At 51.4% G+C, this 21,848-nt stretch overlaps 1 protein-coding gene across 1 annotated transcript in view; it reads right to left on the bottom strand.

The window, feature by feature from the left end:
• The window catches only part of LOC311101894 (phospholipid-transporting ATPase IB-like), an 86,678-nt gene that overhangs the window by 48,042 nt on the left and 16,788 nt on the right, over nt 1-21,848 (bottom strand). Inside the window, exons 6-22 of the mRNA XM_084143130.1 lie at nt 21,233-21,306; nt 20,972-21,041; nt 20,684-20,811; nt 20,466-20,577; nt 20,113-20,281; nt 19,855-19,982; nt 19,684-19,761; nt 19,441-19,574; nt 19,247-19,322; nt 18,994-19,099; nt 18,744-18,826; nt 18,593-18,642; nt 18,427-18,496; nt 18,211-18,295; nt 17,880-18,019; nt 16,357-16,495; nt 15,946-16,010 (exon numbers count right to left, since the gene is read on the bottom strand). Coding sequence (XP_083999256.1) covers nt 15,946-16,010; nt 16,357-16,495; nt 17,880-18,019; nt 18,211-18,295; nt 18,427-18,496; nt 18,593-18,642; nt 18,744-18,826; nt 18,994-19,099; nt 19,247-19,322; nt 19,441-19,574; nt 19,684-19,761; nt 19,855-19,982; nt 20,113-20,281; nt 20,466-20,577; nt 20,684-20,811; nt 20,972-21,041; nt 21,233-21,306 — 1,707 coding nt within the window. The remainder of the gene's footprint in view (nt 1-15,945; nt 16,011-16,356; nt 16,496-17,879; nt 18,020-18,210; nt 18,296-18,426; nt 18,497-18,592; nt 18,643-18,743; nt 18,827-18,993; nt 19,100-19,246; nt 19,323-19,440; nt 19,575-19,683; nt 19,762-19,854; nt 19,983-20,112; nt 20,282-20,465; nt 20,578-20,683; nt 20,812-20,971; nt 21,042-21,232; nt 21,307-21,848) is intronic.

A 21,848-nucleotide genomic window follows, 5' to 3' on the forward strand; every position in this document is an offset into this window, starting at 1 on the left:
CTGTATCCGTCCCTTCAGTACCTCTCCCTTTATCCGTCCCTCCAGTATCTCTCCCTCTCTCCCTTTCTCCAGTACCTCTCCCTGTATCCAACTGTAGAGTACCTCTCCCTCTATCCGTCCCTCCAGTACATCTCCCTCTATCAGTCCCTCCAGTACCTCTCCTTCTATCCCGCTCTACAATACCTCTCCCTCTATCCGTCCCTCCAGTACCTCTCCTTCTATCCGTTCCTCCAGTATCTCTCCCTCTATCCGTCCCTCCAGTACCTCTCCCTCTATCCGTCCCTCCAGTACCCTCTCCCTCTATCCGTCCCTCCAGTACCTCTCCCTCTATCCGTCCCTCAAGTACCCTCTCCCTCTATCCGTCCCTCCAGTATCTCTCCCTCTATCCGTCCCTACAGTACCTCTCCCTCTATCCGTCCCTACAGTACCTCTCCCTCTATCCGTCCCTACAGTACCTCTCCCTCTATCAGTCCCTACAGTACCTCTCCCTCTATCAGTCCCTACAGTACCTCTCCCTCTATCCGTCCCTACAGTACCTCTCCCTCTATCCGTCCCTACAGTACCTCTCCCTCTATCCGTCCCTCCAGTACCTCTCCCTCTATCCGTCCCTCCAGTACCCTCTCCCTCTATCCGTCCCTCCAGTATCTCTCCCTCTATCCGTCCCTCCAGTACCTCTCCCTCTATCCGTCCCTCCAGTACCCTCTCCCTCTATCCGTCCCTCCAGTACCTCTCCCTCTATCCGTCCCTCCAGTACCCTCTCCCTCTATCCGTCCCTCCAGTACCTCTCCCTCTATCCGTCCCTCCAGTACCCTCTCCCTCTATCCGTCCCTCCAGTACCTCTCCCTCTATCAGTCCCTCCAGTACCTCTCCCTATATCCGTCCCTACAGTACCTCTCCCTCTTTCTGTCCCTCCAGTACCTCTCCCTCTAGCTGTCCCTCCAGTACCTCTCCCTCTATCCGTCCCTCCAGAATATCTCCCTCTATCCGTCCCTCCAGTACCTCTCCCTCTATCCGCCACTCCAGTACCTCTCCCTCTATCTCTTTCTACAGTACCTCTCCCTCTATCCCTTTATCCAGTACCTCTCACTCTATCCATCCCTCCAGTACCTCTCCCTCTATCCCTTTCTCCAGTACCTCTCCCTGTATCCGTCCCTTCAGTACCTCTCCCTTTATCCGTCCCTCCAGTATCTCTCCCTCTCTCCCTTTCTCCAGTACCTCTCCCTCTATCCAACTGTAGAGTACCTCTCCCTCTATCCGTCCCTCCAGTACATCTCCCTCTATCAGTCCCTCCAGTACCTCTCCTTCTATCCCGCTCTACAATACCTCTCCCTCTATCCGTCCCTCCAGTACCTCTCCTTCTATCCGTTCCTCCAGTATCTCTCCCTCTATCCGTCCCTCCAGTACCTCTCCCTCTATCAGTCCCTTCAGTACCTCTCCCTTTATCCGTCCCTACAGTATCTCTCCCTCTATCCCTTTCTCCAGTACCTCTCCCTCTATCCAACTGTAGAGTACCTCTCCCTCTATCCGTCCCTCCAGTACCTCTCCCTCTATCAGTCCCTCCAGTACCTCTCCTTCTATCCCGCTCTACAATACCTCTCCCTCTATCCGTCCCTCCAGTACCTCTCCTTCTATCCGTTCCTCCAGTATCTCTCCCTCTATCCGTCCCTCCAGTACCTCTCCCTCTATCCGTCCCTCCAGTACCCTCTCCCTCTATCCGTCCCTCCAGTACCTCTCCCTCTATCCGTCCCTCCAGTACCCTCTCCCTCTATCCGTCCCTCCAGTATCTCTCCCTCTATCCGTCCCTACAGTACCTCTCCCTCTATCCGTCCCTACAGTACCTCTCCCTCTATCAGTCCCTACAGTACCTCTCCCTCTATCAGTCCCTACAGTACCTCTCCCTCTATCCGTCCCTACAGTACCTCTCCCTCTATCCGTCCCTACAGTACCTCTCCCTCTATCCGTCCCTCCAGTACCTCTCCTTCTATCCGTCCCTCCAGTACCTCTCCCTCTATCCGTCCCTCCAGTACCTCTCCCTCTATCCCCTTCTCCAGTACCTCTCCCTCTATCCCATTCTCCAGTACCTCTCCCTCTATCCGTCCCTCCAGTACCTCTCCCTCAATCCGTCCCTCCAGTACCTCTCCCTCTATCCGTCCCTCCAGTACCTCTCCCTCTATCCCTTTCTCCAGTACCTCTCCCTGTATCCGTCCCTCAAGTACCTCTCCCTCTATCCGTCCCTCCAGTACCTCTCCCTCTATCTGTACCTCCAGTATCTCTCCCTCTATCCCTTTCTCCAGAACCTCTCCCTCTATCCAACTGTACAGTACCTCTCCCTCTATCCGTCCCGCCAGTACCTCTCCCTCTATCCCTTTCTCCAGTATCTCTCCCTCTATCCGTTCCTCCAGTACCTCTCCCTCTATCAGTCCCTCCAGTACCTCTCCTTTTATCCGTCCCTCCAGTATCATTCCCTCTATCCGTCCCTCCAGTACCTCTCCCTCTATCCTTCCGTCCAGTACCTCTCCTCTATCCGTCCCGTCCAGTACCCCTCCCTCTATCCGTCCCGTCCAGTAACTCTCTATCGATTAGTCCCTCCAGTACCTCTCCCTCTATCCGTCCCTCCAGTATCTCTCCCACTATCAGTCCCTCCAGTACCTCTCCCTCTATCAGTCCCTCCAGTACCTCTCCTTCATCAGTCCCTCCAGTACCTCTCCCTCTATCAGTCCCTCCAGTACCTCTCCTTCTATCCCGCTCTACAGTATCTCTCCCTCAATCCGTCCCTCCAGTACCTCTCCCTCTATCAGTCCCTCCAGTACCTCTCCCTCTATCCCTTTCTCCAGTACCTCTCCCTCTATCCCTTTCTCCAGTACCTCTCCCTATATCCCTTTCTCCAATAACTCTCCCTCTATCCGTCCCTCCAGAATATCTCCCTCTATCCGTCCCTCCAGTACCTCTCCCTCTATCCGCCACTCCAGTACCTCTCCCTCTATCTCTTTCTACAGTACCTCTCCCTCTATCCCTTTATCCAGTACCTCTCACTCTATCCATCACTCCAGTACCTCTCCCTCTATCCCTTTCTCCAGTACCTCTCCCTGTATCCGTCCCTTCAGTACCTCTCCCTTTATCCGTCCCTCCAGTATCTCTCCCTCTATCCCTTTCTCCAGTATCTCTCCCTCTATCCGTCCCTCCAGTACCTCTCCCTCTATCCGTCCCTCCAGTACCTCTCCTTCTATCCGTCCCTCCAGTACCTCTCCCTCTATCCGTCCCTCCAGTACCTCTCCCTCTATCCCCTTCTCCAGTACCTCTCCCTCTATCCCATTCTCCAGTACCTCTCCCTCTATCCGTCCCTCCAGTACCTCTCCCTCTATCCGTCCCTCCAGTACCTCTCCCTCTATCCGTCCCTCCAGTACCTCTCCCTCTATCCCTTTCTCCAGTACCTCTCCCTGTATCCGTCCCTCAAGTACCTCTCCCTCTATCCGTCCCTCCAGTACCTCTCCCTCTATCCGTCCCTCCAGTATCTCTCCCTCTATCCCTTTCTCCAGTACCTCTCCCTCTATCCAACTGTACAGTACCTCTCCCTCTATCCGTCCCGCCAGTACCTCTCCCTCTATCCCTTTCTCCAGTATCTCTCCCTCTATCCGTTCCTCCAGTACCTCTCCCTCTATCAGTCCCTCCAGTACCTCTCCTTTTATCCGTCCCTCCAGTATCATTCCCTCTATCCGTCCCTCCAGTACCTCTCCCTCTATCCTTCCGTCCAGTACCTCTCCCTCTATCCGTCCCGTCCAGTACCCCTCCCTCTATCTGTCCCTCCAGTAACTCTCTATCGATTAGTCCCTCCAATACCTCTCCCTCTATCCGTCCCTCCAGTATCTCTCCCACTATCAGTCCCTCCAGTACCTCTCCCTCTATCAGTCCCTCCAGTACCTCTCCTTCATCAGTCCCTCCAGTACCTCTCCCTCTATCAGTCCCTCCAGTACCTCTCCTTCTATCCCGCTCTACAGTATCTCTCCCTCAATCCGTCCCTCCAGTACCTCTCCCTCTATCAGTCCCTCCAGTACCTCTCCCTCTATCCCTTTCTCCAGTACCTCTCCCTCTATCCCTTTCTCCAGTACCTCTCCCTATATCCCTTTCTCCAATAACTCTCCCTCTATCCGTCCCTCCAGAATATCTCCCTCTATCCGTCCCTCCAGTACCTCTCCCTCTATCCGCCACTCCAGTACCTCTCCCTCTATCTCTTTCTACAGTACCTCTCCCTCTATCCCTTTATCCAGTACCTCTCACTCTATCCATCCCTCCAGTACCTCTCCCTCTATCCCTTTCTCCAGTACCTCTCCCTGTATCCGTCCCTTCAGTACCTCTCCCTTTATCCGTCCCTCCAGTATCTCTCCCTCTCTCCCTTTCTCCAGTACCTCTCCCTGTATCCAACTGTAGAGTACCTCTCCCTCTATCCGTCCCTCCAGTACATCTCCCTCTATCAGTCCCTCCAGTACCTCTCCTTCTATCCCGCTCTACAATACCTCTCCCTCTATCCGTCCCTCCAGTACCTCTCCTTCTATCCGTTCCTCCAGTATCTCTCCCTCTATCCGTCCCTCCAGTACCTCTCCCTCTATCCGTCCCTCCAGTACCCTCTCCCTCTATCCGTCCCTCCAGTACCTCTCCCTCTATCCGTCCCTCAAGTACCCTCTCCCTCTATCCGTCCCTCCAGTATCTCTCCCTCTATCCGTCCCTACAGTACCTCTCCCTCTATCCGTCCCTACAGTACCTCTCCCTCTATCCGTCCCTACAGTACCTCTCCCTCTATCAGTCCCTACAGTACCTCTCCCTCTATCAGTCCCTACAGTACCTCTCCCTCTATCCGTCCCTACAGTACCTCTCCCTCTATCCGTCCCTACAGTACCTCTCCCTCTATCCGTCCCTCCAGTACCTCTCCCTCTATCCGTCCCTCCAGTACCCTCTCCCTCTATCCGTCCCTCCAGTATCTCTCCCTCTATCCGTCCCTCCAGTACCTCTCCCTCTATCCGTCCCTCCAGTACCCTCTCCCTCTATCCGTCCCTCCAGTACCTCTCCCTCTATCCGTCCCTCCAGTACCCTCTCCCTCTATCCGTCCCTCCAGTACCTCTCCCTCTATCCGTCCCTCCAGTACCCTCTCCCTCTATCCGTCCCTCCAGTACCTCTCCCTCTATCAGTCCCTCCAGTACCTCTCCCTCTATCAGTCCCTCCAGTACCTCTCCCTATATCCGTCCCTACAGTACCTCTCCCTCTTTCTGTCCCTCCAGTACCTCTCCCTCTAGCTGTCCCTCCAGTACCTCTCCCTCTATCCGTCCCTCCAGAATATCTCCCTCTATCCGTCCCTCCAGTACCTCTCCCTCTATCCGCCACTCCAGTACCTCTCCCTCTATCTCTTTCTACAGTACCTCTCCCTCTATCCCTTTATCCAGTACCTCTCACTCTATCCATCCCTCCAGTACCTCTCCCTCTATCCCTTTCTCCAGTACCTCTCCCTGTATCCGTCCCTTCAGTACCTCTCCCTTTATCCGTCCCTCCAGTATCTCTCCCTCTCTCCCTTTCTCCAGTACCTCTCCCTCTATCCAACTGTAGAGTACCTCTCCCTCTATCCGTCCCTCCAGTACATCTCCCTCTATCAGTCCCTCCAGTACCTCTCCTTCTATCCCGCTCTACAATACCTCTCCCTCTATCCGTCCCTCCAGTACCTCTCCTTCTATCCGTTCCTCCAGTATCTCTCCCTCTATCCGTCCCTCCAGTACCTCTCCCTCTATCAGTCCCTTCAGTACCTCTCCCTTTATCCGTCCCTACAGTATCTCTCCCTCTATCCCTTTCTCCAGTACCTCTCCCTCTATCCAACTGTAGAGTACCTCTCCCTCTATCCGTCCCTCCAGTACCTCTCCCTCTATCAGTCCCTCCAGTACCTCTCCTTCTATCCCGCTCTACAATACCTCTCCCTCTATCCGTCCCTCCAGTACCTCTCCTTCTATCCGTTCCTCCAGTATCTCTCCCTCTATCCGTCCCTCCAGTACCTCTCCCTCTATCCGTCCCTCCAGTACCCTCTCCCTCTATCCGTCCCTCCAGTACCTCTCCCTCTATCCGTCCCTCCAGTACCCTCTCCCTCTATCCGTCCCTCCAGTATCTCTCCCTCTATCCGTCCCTACAGTACCTCTCCCTCTATCCGTCCCTACAGTACCTCTCCCTCTATCAGTCCCTACAGTACCTCTCCCTCTATCAGTCCCTACAGTACCTCTCCCTCTATCCGTCCCTACAGTACCTCTCCCTCTATCCGTCCCTACAGTACCTCTCCCTCTATCCGTCCCTCCAGTACCTCTCCCTCTATCCGTCCCTCCAGTACCCTCTCCCTATATCCGTCCCTCCAGTATCTCTCCCTCTATCCGTCCCTCCAGTACCTCTCCCTCTATTCGTCCCTCCAGTACCCTCTCCCTCTATCCGTCCCTCCAGTACCTCTCCCTCTATCCGTCCCTCCAGTACCCTCTCCCTCTATCCGTCCCTCCAGTACCTCTCCCTCTATCCGTCCCTCCAGTACCCTCTCCCTCTATCCGTCCCTCCAGTACCTCTCCCTCTATCCGTCCCTCCAGTACCCTCTCCCTCTATCCGTCCCTCCAGTACCTCTCCCTCTATCAGTCCCTACAGTACCTCTCCCTATATCCGTCCCTACATTACCTCTCCCTCTTTCTGTCCCTCCAGTACCTCTCCCTCTAGCTGTCCCTCCAGTACCTCTCCCTCTATCCGTCCCTCCAGTACCTCTCCCTCTATCCGTCCCTCCAGTATCTCTCCCTCTAGCCGTCCCTACAGTATCTCTCCCTCTAGCCGTCGCTACAGTACCTCTCCCTCTATACGTCCCTACAGTACCGCTCCCTCTATCCGTCCCTACAGTACCTCTCCCTCTTTCTGTCCCTCCAGTACCTCTCCCTCTAGCTGTCCCTCCAGTACCTCTCCCTCTATCCGTCCCTACAGTATTTCTCCCTCTATCAGTCCCTACAGTATCTCTCCCTCTATCATTCCCTACAGTATTTCTCCCTCTATCAGTCCCTACAGTATCTCTCCCTCTATCATTCCCTACAGTATTTCTCCCTCTATCCGTCCCTCCAGTACCTCTCCCTCTATCCGTCCTTACAGTATCTGTCCCTCTATCTGTCCCTCCAGTACCTCTCCCTCTATCCGTCCCTCCAGTACCTCTCCCTCTATCCGTCCCTACAGTATCTCTCCCTTTATCAGTCCCTCCAGTACCTCTCCCTCTATCTGTCCCTCCAGTACCTCTCCCTATATCAGTCCCTCCAGTACCTCTCCCTCTATCTGTCCCTCCAGTACCTCTCCCTATATCAGTCCCTCCAGTATCTCTCCCTCTACCCGTCCCTCCAGTACCTCTCCCTCTAGCCGTCCCTACAGTATCTCTCCCTCTATCAGTCCCTACAGTATTTCTCCCTCTATCCGTTCCTCCAGTACCTCTCCCTCTATCAGTCCCTACAGTATCTCTCCCTCTATTCGTCCCTCCAGTACCTCTCCCTCTATCAGTCCCTCCAGTACCTCTCCCTCTATCCGTCCCTCCAGTACCCTCTCCCTCTATCCGTCCCTCCTGTACCTCTCCCTCTATCCGTCCCTCCAGTACCCTCTCCCTCTATCCGTCCCTCCAGTACCTCTCCCTCTATCAGTCGCTACAGTACCTCTCCCTATATCCGTCCCTACAGTACCTCTCCCTCTTTCTGTCCCTCCAGTACCTCTCCCTCTAGCTGTCCCTCCAGTACCTCTCCCTCTATCCGTCCCTCCAGTACCTCTCCCTCTATCCGTCCCTCCAGTACCTCTCCCTCTAGCCGTCCCTACAGTATCTCTCCCTCTATCCGTCCCTCCAGTACCTCTCCCTCTATCCGTCCCTACAGTACCTCTCCCTCTTTCTGTCCCTCCAGTACCTCTCCCTCTAGCTGTCCCTCCAGTACCTCTCCCTCTATCCGCCCCTCCAGTACCTCTCCCTCTATCCGTCCTTACAGTATCTGTCCCTCTATCTGTCCCTCCAGTACCTCTCCCTCTATCCGTCCCTCCAGTACCCTCTCCCTCTATCCGTCCCTCCAGTACCTCTCCCTCTATCCGTCCCTCCAGTACCCTCTCCCTCTATCCGTCCCTCCAGTACCTCTCCCTCTATCCGTCCCTCCAGTACCCTCTCCCTCTATCCGTCCCTCCAGTACCTCTCCCTCTATCAGTCCCTCCAGTACCTCTCCCTATATCCGTCCCTACAGTACCTCTCCCTCTTTCTGTCCCTCCAGTACCTCTCCCTCTAGCTGTCCCTCCAGTACCTCTCCCTCTATCCGTCCCTCCAGAATATCTCCCTCTATCCGTCCCTCCAGTACCTCTCCCTCTATCCGCCACTCCAGTACCTCTCCCTCTATCTCTTTCTACAGTACCTCTCCCTCTATCCCTTTATCCAGTACCTCTCACTCTATCCATCCCTCCAGTACCTCTCCCTCTATCCCTTTCTCCAGTACCTCTCCCTGTATCCGTCCCTTCAGTACCTCTCCCTTTATCCGTCCCTCCAGTATCTCTCCCTCTCTCCCTTTCTCCAGTACCTCTCCCTCTATCCAACTGTAGAGTACCTCTCCCTCTATCCGTCCCTCCAGTACATCTCCCTCTATCAGTCCCTCCAGTACCTCTCCTTCTATCCCGCTCTACAATACCTCTCCCTCTATCCGTCCCTCCAGTACCTCTCCTTCTATCCGTTCCTCCAGTATCTCTCCCTCTATCCGTCCCTCCAGTACCTCTCCCTCTATCAGTCCCTTCAGTACCTCTCCCTTTATCCGTCCCTACAGTATCTCTCCCTCTATCCCTTTCTCCAGTACCTCTCCCTCTATCCAACTGTAGAGTACCTCTCCCTCTATCCGTCCCTCCAGTACCTCTCCCTCTATCAGTCCCTCCAGTACCTCTCCTTCTATCCCGCTCTACAATACCTCTCCCTCTATCCGTCCCTCCAGTACCTCTCCTTCTATCCGTTCCTCCAGTATCTCTCCCTCTATCCGTCCCTCCAGTACCTCTCCCTCTATCCGTCCCTCCAGTACCCTCTCCCTCTATCCGTCCCTCCAGTACCTCTCCCTCTATCCGTCCCTCCAGTACCCTCTCCCTCTATCCGTCCCTCCAGTATCTCTCCCTCTATCCGTCCCTACAGTACCTCTCCCTCTATCCGTCCCTACAGTACCTCTCCCTCTATCAGTCCCTACAGTACCTCTCCCTCTATCAGTCCCTACAGTACCTCTCCCTCTATCCGTCCCTACAGTACCTCTCCCTCTATCCGTCCCTACAGTACCTCTCCCTCTATCCGTCCCTCCAGTACCTCTCCCTCTATCCGTCCCTCCAGTACCCTCTCCCTATATCCGTCCCTCCAGTATCTCTCCCTCTATCCGTCCCTCCAGTACCTCTCCCTCTATTCGTCCCTCCAGTACCCTCTCCCTCTATCCGTCCCTCCAGTACCTCTCCCTCTATCCGTCCCTCCAGTACCCTCTCCCTCTATCCGTCCCTCCAGTACCTCTCCCTCTATCCGTCCCTCCAGTACCCTCTCCCTCTATCCGTCCCTCCAGTACCTCTCCCTCTATCCGTCCCTCCAGTACCCTCTCCCTCTATCCGTCCCTCCAGTACCTCTCCCTCTATCAGTCCCTACAGTACCTCTCCCTATATCCGTCCCTACATTACCTCTCCCTCTTTCTGTCCCTCCAGTACCTCTCCCTCTAGCTGTCCCTCCAGTACCTCTCCCTCTATCCGTCCCTCCAGTACCTCTCCCTCTATCCGTCCCTCCAGTATCTCTCCCTCTAGCCGTCCCTACAGTATCTCTCCCTCTAGCCGTCGCTACAGTACCTCTCCCTCTATACGTCCCTACAGTACCGCTCCCTCTATCCGTCCCTACAGTACCTTCCCTCTAGCTGTCCCTCCAGTACCTCTCCCTCTATCCGTCCCTACAGTATTTCTCCCTCTATCAGTCCCTACAGTATCTCTCCCTCTATCATTCCCTACAGTATTTCTCCCTCTATCAGTCCCTACAGTATCTCTCCCTCTATCATTCCCTACAGTATTTCTCCCTCTATCCGTCCCTCCAGTACCTCTCCCTCTATCCGTCCTTACAGTATCTGTCCCTCTATCTGTCCCTCCAGTACCTCTCCCTCTATCCGTCCCTCCAGTACCTCTCCCTCTATCCGTCCCTACAGTATCTCTCCCTTTATCAGTCCCTCCAGTACCTCTCCCTCTATCTGTCCCTCCAGTACCTCTCCCTATATCAGTCCCTCCAGTACCTCTCCCTCTATCTGTCCCTCCAGTACCTCTCCCTATATCAGTCCCTCCAGTATCTCTCCCTCTACCCGTCCCTCCAGTACCTCTCCCTCTAGCCGTCCCTACAGTATCTCTCCCTCTATCAGTCCCTACAGTATTTCTCCCTCTATCCGTTCCTCCAGTACCTCTCCCTCTATCAGTCCCTACAGTATCTCTCCCTCTATTCGTCCCTCCAGTACCTCTCCCTCTATCAGTCCCTCCAGTACCTCTCCCTCTATCCGTCCCTCCAGTACCCTCTCCCTCTATCCGTCCCTCCTGTACCTCTCCCTCTATCCGTCCCTCCAGTACCCTCTCCCTCTATCCGTCCCTCCAGTACCTCTCCCTCTATCAGTCGCTACAGTACCTCTCCCTATATCCGTCCCTACAGTACCTCTCCCTCTTTCTGTCCCTCCAGTACCTCTCCCTCTAGCTGTCCCTCCAGTACCTCTCCCTCTATCCGTCCCTCCAGTACCTCTCCCTCTATCCGTCCCTCCAGTACCTCTCCCTCTAGCCGTCCCTACAGTATCTCTCCCTCTATCCGTCCCTCCAGTACCTCTCCCTCTATCCGTCCCTACAGTACCTCTCCCTCTTTCTGTCCCTCCAGTACCTCTCCCTCTAGCTGTCCCTCCAGTACCTCTCCCTCTATCCGCCCCTCCAGTACCTCTCCCTCTATCCGTCCTTACAGTATCTGTCCCTCTATCTGTCCCTCCAGTACCTCTCCCTCTATCCGTCCCTCCAGTACCTCTCCCTCTATCCGTCCCTACAGTATCTCTCCCTTTATCAGTCCCTCCAGTACCTCTCCCTCTATCTGTCCCTCCAGTACCTCTCCCTATATCAGTCCCTCCAGTACCTCTCCCTATATCAGTCCCTCCAGTATCTCTCCCTCTACCCGTCCCTCCAGTACCTCTCCCTCTAGCCGTCCCTACAGTATCTCTCCCTCTATCAGTCCCTACAGTATTTCTCCCTCTATCCGTTCCTCCAGTACCTCTCCCTCTATCAGTCCCTACAGTATCTCTCCCTCTATTCGTCCCTCCAGTACCTCTCCCTCTATCAGTCCCTCCAGTACCCCTCCCTCTATCCGTCCCTCCAGTATCTCTCCCTCTATCCGTCCCTCCAGTACCTCTCCCTCTATCAGTCCCTCCAGTACCTCTCCCTCTATCCGTCCCTCCAGTATCTCTCCCTCTATCCGTCCCTCCAGTACCTCTCCCTCTATCCGTCCCTCCAGTACCTCTCCCTCTAGCCGTCCCTACAGTATCTCTCCCTCTATCAGTCCCTACAGTATTTCTCCCTCTATCCGTTCCTCCAGTACCTCTCCCTCTATCAGTCCCTACAGTATCTCTCCCTCTATTCGTCCCTCCAGTACCTCTCCCTCTATCCGTCCCTCCAGTACCTCTCTCTATATCCGTCCCTACAGTACCTCTCCCTCTAGCTGTCCCTCCAGTACCTCTCCCTCTAGCTGTCCCTCCAGTACCTCTCCCTCTATCCATCCCTACAGTACCTCTCCCTCTAGCTGTCCCTCCAGTACCTCTCCCTCTATCCGTCCCTCCAGTACCTCTCCCTCTATCCGTCCCTCCAGTACCTCTCTCTATATCCGTCCCTACAGTACCTCTCCCTCTAGCTGTCCCTCCAGTACCTCTCCCTCTATCCATCCCTACAGTACCTCTCCCTCTATCCGTCCCTCCAGTACCTCTCCCTCTATCCGTCCCTCCAGTACCTCTCCCTCTAGCCGTCCCTACAGTATCTCTCCCTCTATCAGTCCCTACAGTATTTCTCCCTCTATCCGTTCCTCCAGTACCTCTCCCTCTATCCGTCCCTACAGTACCTCTCCCTCTAGCTGTCCCTCCAGTACCTCTCCCTCTAGCTGTCCCTCCAGTACCTCTCCCTCTATCCATCCCTACAGTACCTCTCCCTCTATCCGTCCCTCCAGTACCTCTCCCTCTATCTGTCCCTCCAGTACCTCTCCCTCTATCCGTCCCTACAGTACCTCTCCCTCTTTCTGTCCCTCCAGTACCTCTCCCTCTAGCTGTCCCTCCAGTACCTCTCCCTCTATCCGTCCCTACAGTACCTCTCCCTCTATCCCTCTTTCTTGCTCCCTCTCTACAGTCCCCTCCCTGTATGCCACTCCCTCTCTCTTAATCTATTTCACTTTTTTTCTTCCATTAACCTCCAGATTTTGTATCTCGCACATAAAACATAATAAAACACCCACCCACCCACACACACCAGTCTCTTCCTGTGCACAGAGGGGTTGCTGACAGATGTATAGATAGCAGCGTGAAGGAGATATGGAAAGGGGGGAGGAGGAGAGGAGGGAGGGAGACATCCGCCTGACTACCAACCACAAGATAAACAGAGATGAGCCTCACCTCCGAAGAACTAAAGAAACGGACTGAAAAAAGCAAGGGAAGGAGAAAAGGAGTGGTAAACTAGGACAAGAGATACACTGCAATGGGGCAACAGGGCACTCCTAGGAATGTTCTTTTTATAATATATACAGTGAGGGAAAAAGTATTTGATGCCCTGCTGATTTTGTACGTTTGTCCACTGACAAAGAAATGATCAGTCTATAATTTTAATGGTAGGTTTATTTGAACAGTGAGAGACAGAATAACAACAACAAAAATCCTGAAAAACGCATGTCAAAAATGTTATATATTGATTTGTCGTGGATGGGTATTCCAGCATGACAATGACCCAAAACACACGACCAAGGCAACAAAGGAGTGGCTCAAGAAGAAGCACATTAAGGTCCTGGAGTGGCCTAGCCAGTCTCCAGACCTTAATCCCATAGAAAATCTGTGGAGGGAGCTGAAGGTTCGAGTTGCCAAACGTCAGCCTCGAAACCTTAATGACTTGGAGAAGATCTGCAATGAGGAGTGGAACAAAATCCCTCCTGAGATGTGTGCAAACCTGGTGGCCAACTACAAGAAACGTCTGACCTCTGTGATTGCCAACAAGGGTTTTGCCACCAAGTACTAAATCATGTTTTGCAGAGGGGTCAAATACTTATTTCCTTCATTAAAATGCAAATCAATTTATAACATTTTTGACATGCGTTTTTCTGGATTATTTTGTTGTTATTCTGTCTCTCACTGTTCAAATAAACCTACCATTAAAATTATAGACTGATCATGTCTTTGTCAGTGGGCAAACGTACAAAATCAGCAGGGGATCAAATACTTTTTTCCCTCACTGTATATATATATATATATCTGCTCCTGCTCTCTCTCACTCACTCTAACTCACACACACACGCACACACGCACACACACACACACACACACACACACACACACACACACACACACACACACACACACACACACACACACACACACACACACACACACACACACACACACACACACACACACACACGGTGGTGGCTCTAAGCTGACCCTCCATCAGTTATTTTAAGTGTGATGTGAGATAAATCTGTCTGCTTTAATCTGTGGTGACCTGTCCTCTCACCACATCTCTCTGGACCTGTCCTCTCACCACAGGTCTCTGGACCTGTCCTCTCACTATATCTCTCTGGACCTGTCCTCTCACCACAGGTCTCTGGACCTGTCCTCTCACCACAGGTCTCTGGACCTGTCCTCTCACTACATCTCTCTGGACCTGTCCTCTCACTATATCTCTCTGGACCTGTCCTCTCACCACAGGTCTCTGGACCTGTCCTCTCACCACAGGTCTCTGGACCTGTCCTCTCACTATATCTCTCTGGACCTGTCCTCTCACTACATCTCTCTGGACCTGTCCTCTCAGCACAGCTCTCTGGACCTGTCCTCTCACTATATCTCTCTGGACCTGTCCTCTCACTATATCTCTCTGGACCTGTCCTCTCACTACATCTCTCTGGACCTGTCCTCTCACCACAGGTCTCTGGACCTGTCCTCTCACTATATCTCTCTGGACCTGTCCTCTCACTACATCTCTCTGGACCTGTCCTCTCAGCACAGCTCTCTGGACCTGTCCTCTCACCACATCTCTCTGGACCTGTCCCCTCACTACATCTCTCTGGACCTGTCCTCTCACCACATCTCTCTGGACCTGTCCTCTCAGCACAGCTCTCTGGACCTGTCCTCTCACTATATCTCTCTGGACCTGTCCTCTCAGCAGTTGGAGAGATGAGATAAAGCTGACTTGTTATTCATTACATTTCAGGGCTACTTCTCCAGTGGGTGACAGGAATGTTACGTTGGAGTGGTCCCTTAACGCCAGTTAAGGTTATAATTGAATAGACTAAGTCTGACTAATTACAGTGCTCCTGAATGGTCTCATTGTCTCACTGTCAAGGAAGGCATTTCACTGTACTTGTGCACGTGACATTAAAACTTGAAACCTGTCTCCCTCTCCCTCTCTTATGGAAGTGTGTACGTCTCCCTAGTCCCTACCTACACTCTACCTATACACTCTCTACCCCCCCCACACACACACACACACACACACACACACACTCTACCTACACAGTCTATCAGTACACATCCCTCTTCGTACACACATTCTGGAGACACAATGGAGTGTACAAGCTGTAACCCTGCCTACTATCTGCAGACTATCTGTCTAACAGACAAATTAACTCCACTAAAGCAAGCAGACTGAGCCACAGTGGTGGAAAAAGTACCCAATTGTCATACTTCAAAGCAAAGATCCTTTAATAGAAAATGACTCAAATAAAAGTGAAAGTCACCCAGTAAAATACTACTTGAGTAAAAGTCTAAAAGTATTTGGTTTTAAATATATTTAAGTATCAACTGTAAAAGTATAAATCATTTCAAATTGCTTATATTAAGCAAACCAGAGGGCACCATTTTCTTGTTTTAATTTATTTATGGATAGCCAGAGGCACACTCCAACACTCAGACATAATTTACAAACTAAGCATGTGTTTAGTGAGTCCACCAGATCAGAGGCAGTAGGGATGACCAGGGATGTTCTCTTGATAAGTGTGTGAATTTGACCATTTTCCTGTCCTGATAAGCATTCAAAATGTAACGAGTACTTTAAGGTGTCAGGGAAAATGTATGGAGAAAATGTATGGAGTAGAAAGTATATTATTTTCATTAGGAATGTAGTGAAAGTAAAATATAAATAGTAAAGTACAGACAGTCAAAAAACTACTTAAGTAGTCCTTTAAAGTATTTTTACATAAGTACTTTACACCACTGGTGAGTCGGAGTGTGTGTGTTCATTCTCACATGACAGTTATCCAGCCTCTTAGAATCTGCAGACACCACATGAAAACAACATAAACACTGACCCTCAACTCAGCCAGCCAAATTCACAGGTTTAAATGTAATCTGACCGCAGCATACTGTGTTCTACAGAGTGTCTCCAAACTGGCACTACATTGGAGTCTGCATTCACACTCAATAATGCTCACAGACATGTAATAAAGACTGACTATGCCAACGTGTGTGTGAGAGAGACAGGGATGAGAGGAGAGATACAGCAGTAGGTGTCTTTCATCTCTTTCTCCAGGAAGACACCAGACACCTTAATTACCTCCACCTGTGAGGAGACAAAGAGACACACCCACCAATCTCTCCTGCACCACACCCCGATTCCCACGGTAACACTCTAGAGCCCACACAGTCCCAACCCCCTGCCCCCCCCCGGATGTGAGGAAGATGTACTCACATCCAGTGAGTCCTCGTTGACGATGAGGAGAGACATGCCGTGGGTCACCAGACGACAGGAGTAACCTAAGACAGAGAATACAATCTCAGATACAGCATAGAAACAGACACACATTAAAAATAAGTAAACTCCCTCTCTCTCTCTCTCTCTCTCTCTCTCTCTCTCTCTCTCTCTCTCTCTCTCTCTCTCTCTCTCTCTCTCTCTCTCTCTCTCTCTCTCTCTCTCTCTCTCTCTCTCTCTCTCTCTCTCTCTCTCTCTCTCTCTCTCTCTCTCTCTCTCTCTCTCTCTCTCTCTCTCTCTCTCTCTCTCTCTCTCTCTCTCTCTCTCTCTCTCTCTCTCTCTCTCTCTCTCTCTCTCTCTCTCTCTCTCTCTCTCTCTCTCTCTCTCTTCATGCCCCTCTCTCTCTCTCACCTATGTTGATGGCGGTCTCCTGTTTGTCTCCAGTGAGGACCCAGATCTTGATGTCGGCCTTCATCAGAGTAGCGATGGTCTCAGGGACCCCTGCCTGGAGACGGTCCTCTATAGCTGTGGCCCCCAACAACAACAGGTCCTATAGACAGAGAGGGAAAGGGAAAGAGGGAGAGAGAGGGGGGAGAGAGAGGGGAGAGAGATGGGGGGAAGGAAGGGGGAGAGAGAAAGGGGAGGGAGGGAAAGGGGGAGAGAGAGTGAGGGGGGGAGAGGGAGAGAGGGGGAGAGGAGGGGGGTAGGAAAGGGGGAGAAAGAGGGGAGAGAGAGAGAGAGAGAGGGGGAGAGGTAGAGAGAAGGAATTTATGAAAGACAATGAGTGGGGTTAGACTAAGAGAGAGGCATACATGTAAATACATTCAGAAAATGCCTTTCTGGACAAAATACAACATGGAGGAGTTTGGTGGTTCATTGTGTTGTGAGGGACCGCTTATAAGCTACAACCAAGTAGAAGAGACAGGCTGGTCAGCAGCAGCATAAGACAGGGTAAGAAAAGGTGGGTATCATGTTAAAACTCTCTATGTGGGTCAAACAGCAGCATGGGGAAAGTCTGTTAATGTTTCCCAAACGTTTATATTGAACTCTATTAAAACACGCAAATACAGTCATATGTACACACACACACACACACACACACACACACACACACACACACACACACACACATAAGGAAACAGTGCGGTGTTGTTGACTCCAGTTTTAAGGGGCTCTTGGCAGACTGGTGAGGGTAATTATCCCTGTGGTTTTTCAGTTTTTCCTCTTCCCTCACTTTTATCCCGTCACCTCTCCTCTCCTCTCCTCTGGGCCGTCTCTCAAAACCCCTCTTTACTGGAGTACTGCCTCACATTACAGCCAAACAAAGGCAGCTGTGGTGTCGATGTTCCATCCTAATGACCAGCCTTAACAGACACACTCTCAGGATGCCTACAGCTGCCATGTCCAGACTATTAGTGACTGCAGACATGATCACGTCCAGATATATACACGTCCAGGTATACTGGAGCTGTCCTCTGGGTTACAGGGTGTCTGTACTGTTGACACCTTAGGAGAGAGACTGACTGGGGTTAGCACGCACACACACACACACACACACACACACACACACACACACACACACACACACACACACACACACACACACACACACACACACACACACACACACACACACACACACACACACACACACACACACACACACACACACACACACATATAGGGGGAGTTTCCTCTGGGGAAAAATGGCTTCTTCAGCACTGAGAGGTCATAATTCTCTACAGTGGATCAGTGGGACCACTGTGCCCTCTGCTGGACAAACCCACCAGCCCAGCAACACACTGACTGAAAGAGATGGGGTGAGGGGTCGTCACCATCTTACCATGCTAGACAGTACAGAGGTATGTATTTTCAGTATCTAACTAGACATGCAATGCTAATCACTAACTGCTAAGCCCAACCTTAACCCTTACCTTCTCCAGCAGTTCGTAGCAGTCTTCTAGTTTCTGGGCCCGGTCTTTGATGATAGTGCTAATCCGGGTGTACTCCTTCAGCCACTCCTGGTACACCCCCTCCTCCAGATCAACATAGCTAAAACACAGAGTCCGCAGACCTGGGGGGGACAAGGTCAACATGTAATACAGTAGAAATAATGTAGTAATAATGTAGATAACAAAAAGGGAGTGAAAGGGAAAAATGAATCTTGCAGAGAAAAATATGGTAAATAGGTAAGAGAACGTAGGAAAAAGTTAGGAGGAACAAATATGACCAAGACCAGGACATTTAAAAAGAGAAAGGCCGTACCCTCGGTGGCGAACTGTTCCAGATGTGCGATGGTCAGCTCTTTGTACTGAGACGCATCAGTGAGACGCTCAAAGATCACATTATCCTGAAACACACAACATGACTAAAATGTAAATGTAAATGACATCATCAACACGCGCCGGTTCATCATCAATATGAGCAATGCCACTAGGGGAATAAACTGTGGGTGCAGTCAATGACTGGGGTTATACTCACTGCTCCCTTGCAGTAAAGACGCAGTTTCCCATCGGGGGTTCGGACCACTACAGACATGCGCTTACGGTTACTGTAGAAAAGGGAATGACTGTTAAGTGTCTGTGAATGTGTGTGTGTGTGTCGTGATTGTGTGTGTGCGTATGTGTATGAGTGTCATTTTACTTACCTTGAAAACTCCAGCACATTCAGCAACTCAAAGCTCTCCTCCTTCCCCCTCTGAAAGACACAAACAAATAGAAAGAATGAAACAGAGAAGAGGATGAGATTTATTTTCTTCAAATGACGCGTCCATCCCCGTGTCTCCAGCCCACACTTACGGCTTCGATGATAACTGAGCCAGGAGTCCTTGCTGTGAAAACGAAGCCCAGACCTTTGGCTCCTTTCACCAGAGCTCCTTCATCTGAGGAAAGGAAAACACACATGCAGTGCACATACTAGTTCATGTTGAGTTGATTAGTACGATTGGCTCTAAGGTGTAGTAGCTTGGATGTGTTTGGTTCTATTGTCTAGTAGCCGAGTTATGATTGACTCTAAGGTATATAAGCTGTGTCGTGATAGGCTGTCTACCTGGCGAGGAGGCCTGATAGATAAGCTGGTCCTCTTCTCTCTCTGGGACCACCGTGTGACACACCGCCATCATCGTCAGGAACTCACAGATCTGAGCAGAGGTCGGCTGGAGAGAGGGAACGGGAGAGAGAGCGAGATCGAGAGCGAGATCGAGAGAGAGACAGAGAGTAGTCATACACTGCCCAGTGTCATTCTCATTCAGTATAATAATTATCACGAGAAGAAGAACTCAGGTGCTCAGGGGAACACCTACATGGTTGTTCTCAATGTTCTGGATGAGAGTGGGGTCATCAAACTCTGTGGAGTTCTGACTGCTGCACGGCAGGGGACTGAGAGAGAAGGAGAGGGACAGAATTAAACACTACTAATCTACACTAATTATATAAAACAAAAGAATAGCACAGCCAAATCACAGCCAAAGGTGAAGAATAAGAGGAGGTCACTGACCTGAAGTCCTCCATGGAACGATCACCATCTAGGTCAGGGAAGTGCCCGTATGTTATTCCAGCGATGGTACACTTCTTGAAGTGCATGACATTACAGGTGAGCGTTCCTGTCTTATCAGAAAACAGATACTTCACCTGGGAGAGAGGGGAAAAAGGAAGGGTATCAGTTCATAACAGGAATCAACTCTGATTGGTTGAGCCCTGATGTGAACATGATAAAGATTGGTGGTGAGTCCATCCTCACCTGGCCCAGTTCTTCGTTGAGATTGGACGTTCGAGCCATGGCGGGTGTGTCTGTCTCCGGGTAGTACATCTCCACATCCTGACACCAAACACAGAGACGTTAGATGAAAGACATCTAAAGACAGCCAAACACTCTCTCAACACACACACACGAGCGTGCGCCCGTCCGTACCCAGTTGATGAAGAGTGCCTGTGTGAACCTGACCACCTCCAGAGTGACCAGCAGGCTGATGGGGATGAGGTTGTTGTAGAGGATGATGAACGTCAGCAGGTTATACCAGAAGTTAGTGGAGATGTCACCTGTAGACACACACACGGTCAAGTGGTTGTATGGAAGAGGGATAAATAACTAACGGGCATGTGTGTGTGTGTGTCCATGGGTGTGTGTCCAAGGGTGTGTGTGTGTGTGTGTGTGTGTGTGTATTCTCACCTGCGCGTGACAGGTACCAGCAGGCCTCCTCAGTGTGTTGCTGGTTCCAGATGGAGGCTCCTATAGAACTCACTAGCGCCATCACCAGCAGAATGCAGAACAGCACCAGAATCTGGACGTTGGTCACCCGCTCCACGTTAGAACGCTTCAGAGGGGCCTTGGTCGAGTTCTGGAAGGAACATTCACCACATTCAAGTGGAACTACAAAACACCCCAAATGGCACAGAGTTTGGGAACACGGAAGGAGGATGAACACCAAACTCTACAGCCTTGTATTAGAGTTTAGATTCGCTTGATTCAAGACTATGATTCAAGTTAGGTTTGCATCCCAATAAAGGCTTGAAATGGCTCACCTGCATCAGTTTGGAGTCATGTCCAGTGTAGACTATAATTCCCACAACCCATTGCGTGTTCCTGAGCTGGGCACCTCGCAGCAGCACCTGGTCAGGACCCAGAGGAACCGCACTGGAGAGTGAGAACAGTGACAATCAGGTGGAGGTTCAAAATGATGCAATCCTATGTTGGGTGTGTGTTGAGAGAGAGAGAGACAGAGTGTGTGTGTGTTCAGTACTTTTGGTTGTCCAGGCGTAGGGTCCCAGTGAAGTCATACAGGTGTCTGTTGGGCTCTTCACATTCCAGACGGCCAGAGAGACCCATCAGCTCCTCCAGAGACTGGAGACCAACTGTGAGAGGGAGACCCTGAAATATACACACACCCTGTTAGAGCAGGTACACACTAACACACACACACACACTAACACACACACACACACACACACACTAACACACACAGTCCCATCACCAGCTCCTCCGGAGGCTGATAAAACATACCGTTGGGGTCATTCCGCACGCGTCTCACCTGTCTGATCTTCAGGTTGGTTTCTCCATCCAGGTTGGAGGTCTCAGTGTAACACATGGCCTGGGGCTCACTGTGGAGAGAGATGGAGTCCAACTTTACCACAACATTTATCTATGCAACGGTCAAATTACAATATTGAATCATTGATCAAACATAATGGTGACAACCCTCAATGCCTCCCCTATTACTAGCTTGACCCTACTGATCAAACACTACTCTTACTAACACTGACCACACAAAAACACAAGACCGCAAACCAACCTGGAGGACACTATGACCATGTCAGCTGGAAGATGCTGCCCATTGGTCACCTTCACTATGTCTCCTACTGCCACCTTGTGGCCAGGACGCAGCAATGCAACAGCGTGAGGTGAGAATGACATTGAAAATGGATGGATGGATGGAGGGAGAGAGAGAGAGGCATGGTGGAGGGAGGGAGAGGGATGGTGGAGGGAGGGAGAGGGATGGAGGGACGGAGGGAGGGGATGGTGGAGGGAGGGAGAGAGAAAGTGACAGTGAGCAGGAAGTAGCTTTACTGTGTATGTTAATACCTGACGCTTCCCTCAGTCAGAGCAAGGTCAGCATTAGATACAGAGGACATTAACCAACATTGAGAAAGATGCCAGAGAACATTCCGGAGAGGTACAGAATGTGCCATGCAGTCTTTATTACTAGGGGCCCAGAGTTTTCCTTCACCATATCACCTGATCAGGAAAAACTCTGGGACCTAGTTACAGGCTGCAACTAGAGTTCAAATCAAATACAATTTTATTGATCACATACAGTGGGGAGAACAAGTATTTGATACACTGCCGATTTTGCAGGTTTTCCTACTTACAAAGCATGTAGAGGTCTGTCATTTTTATCATAGGTACAC

Source organism: Coregonus lavaretus (assembly GCF_964263955.1).
Source record: "Coregonus lavaretus genome assembly, chromosome: 2".
In the NCBI taxonomy this organism is placed as follows: Eukaryota; Metazoa; Chordata; class Actinopteri; order Salmoniformes; family Salmonidae; genus Coregonus; species Coregonus lavaretus.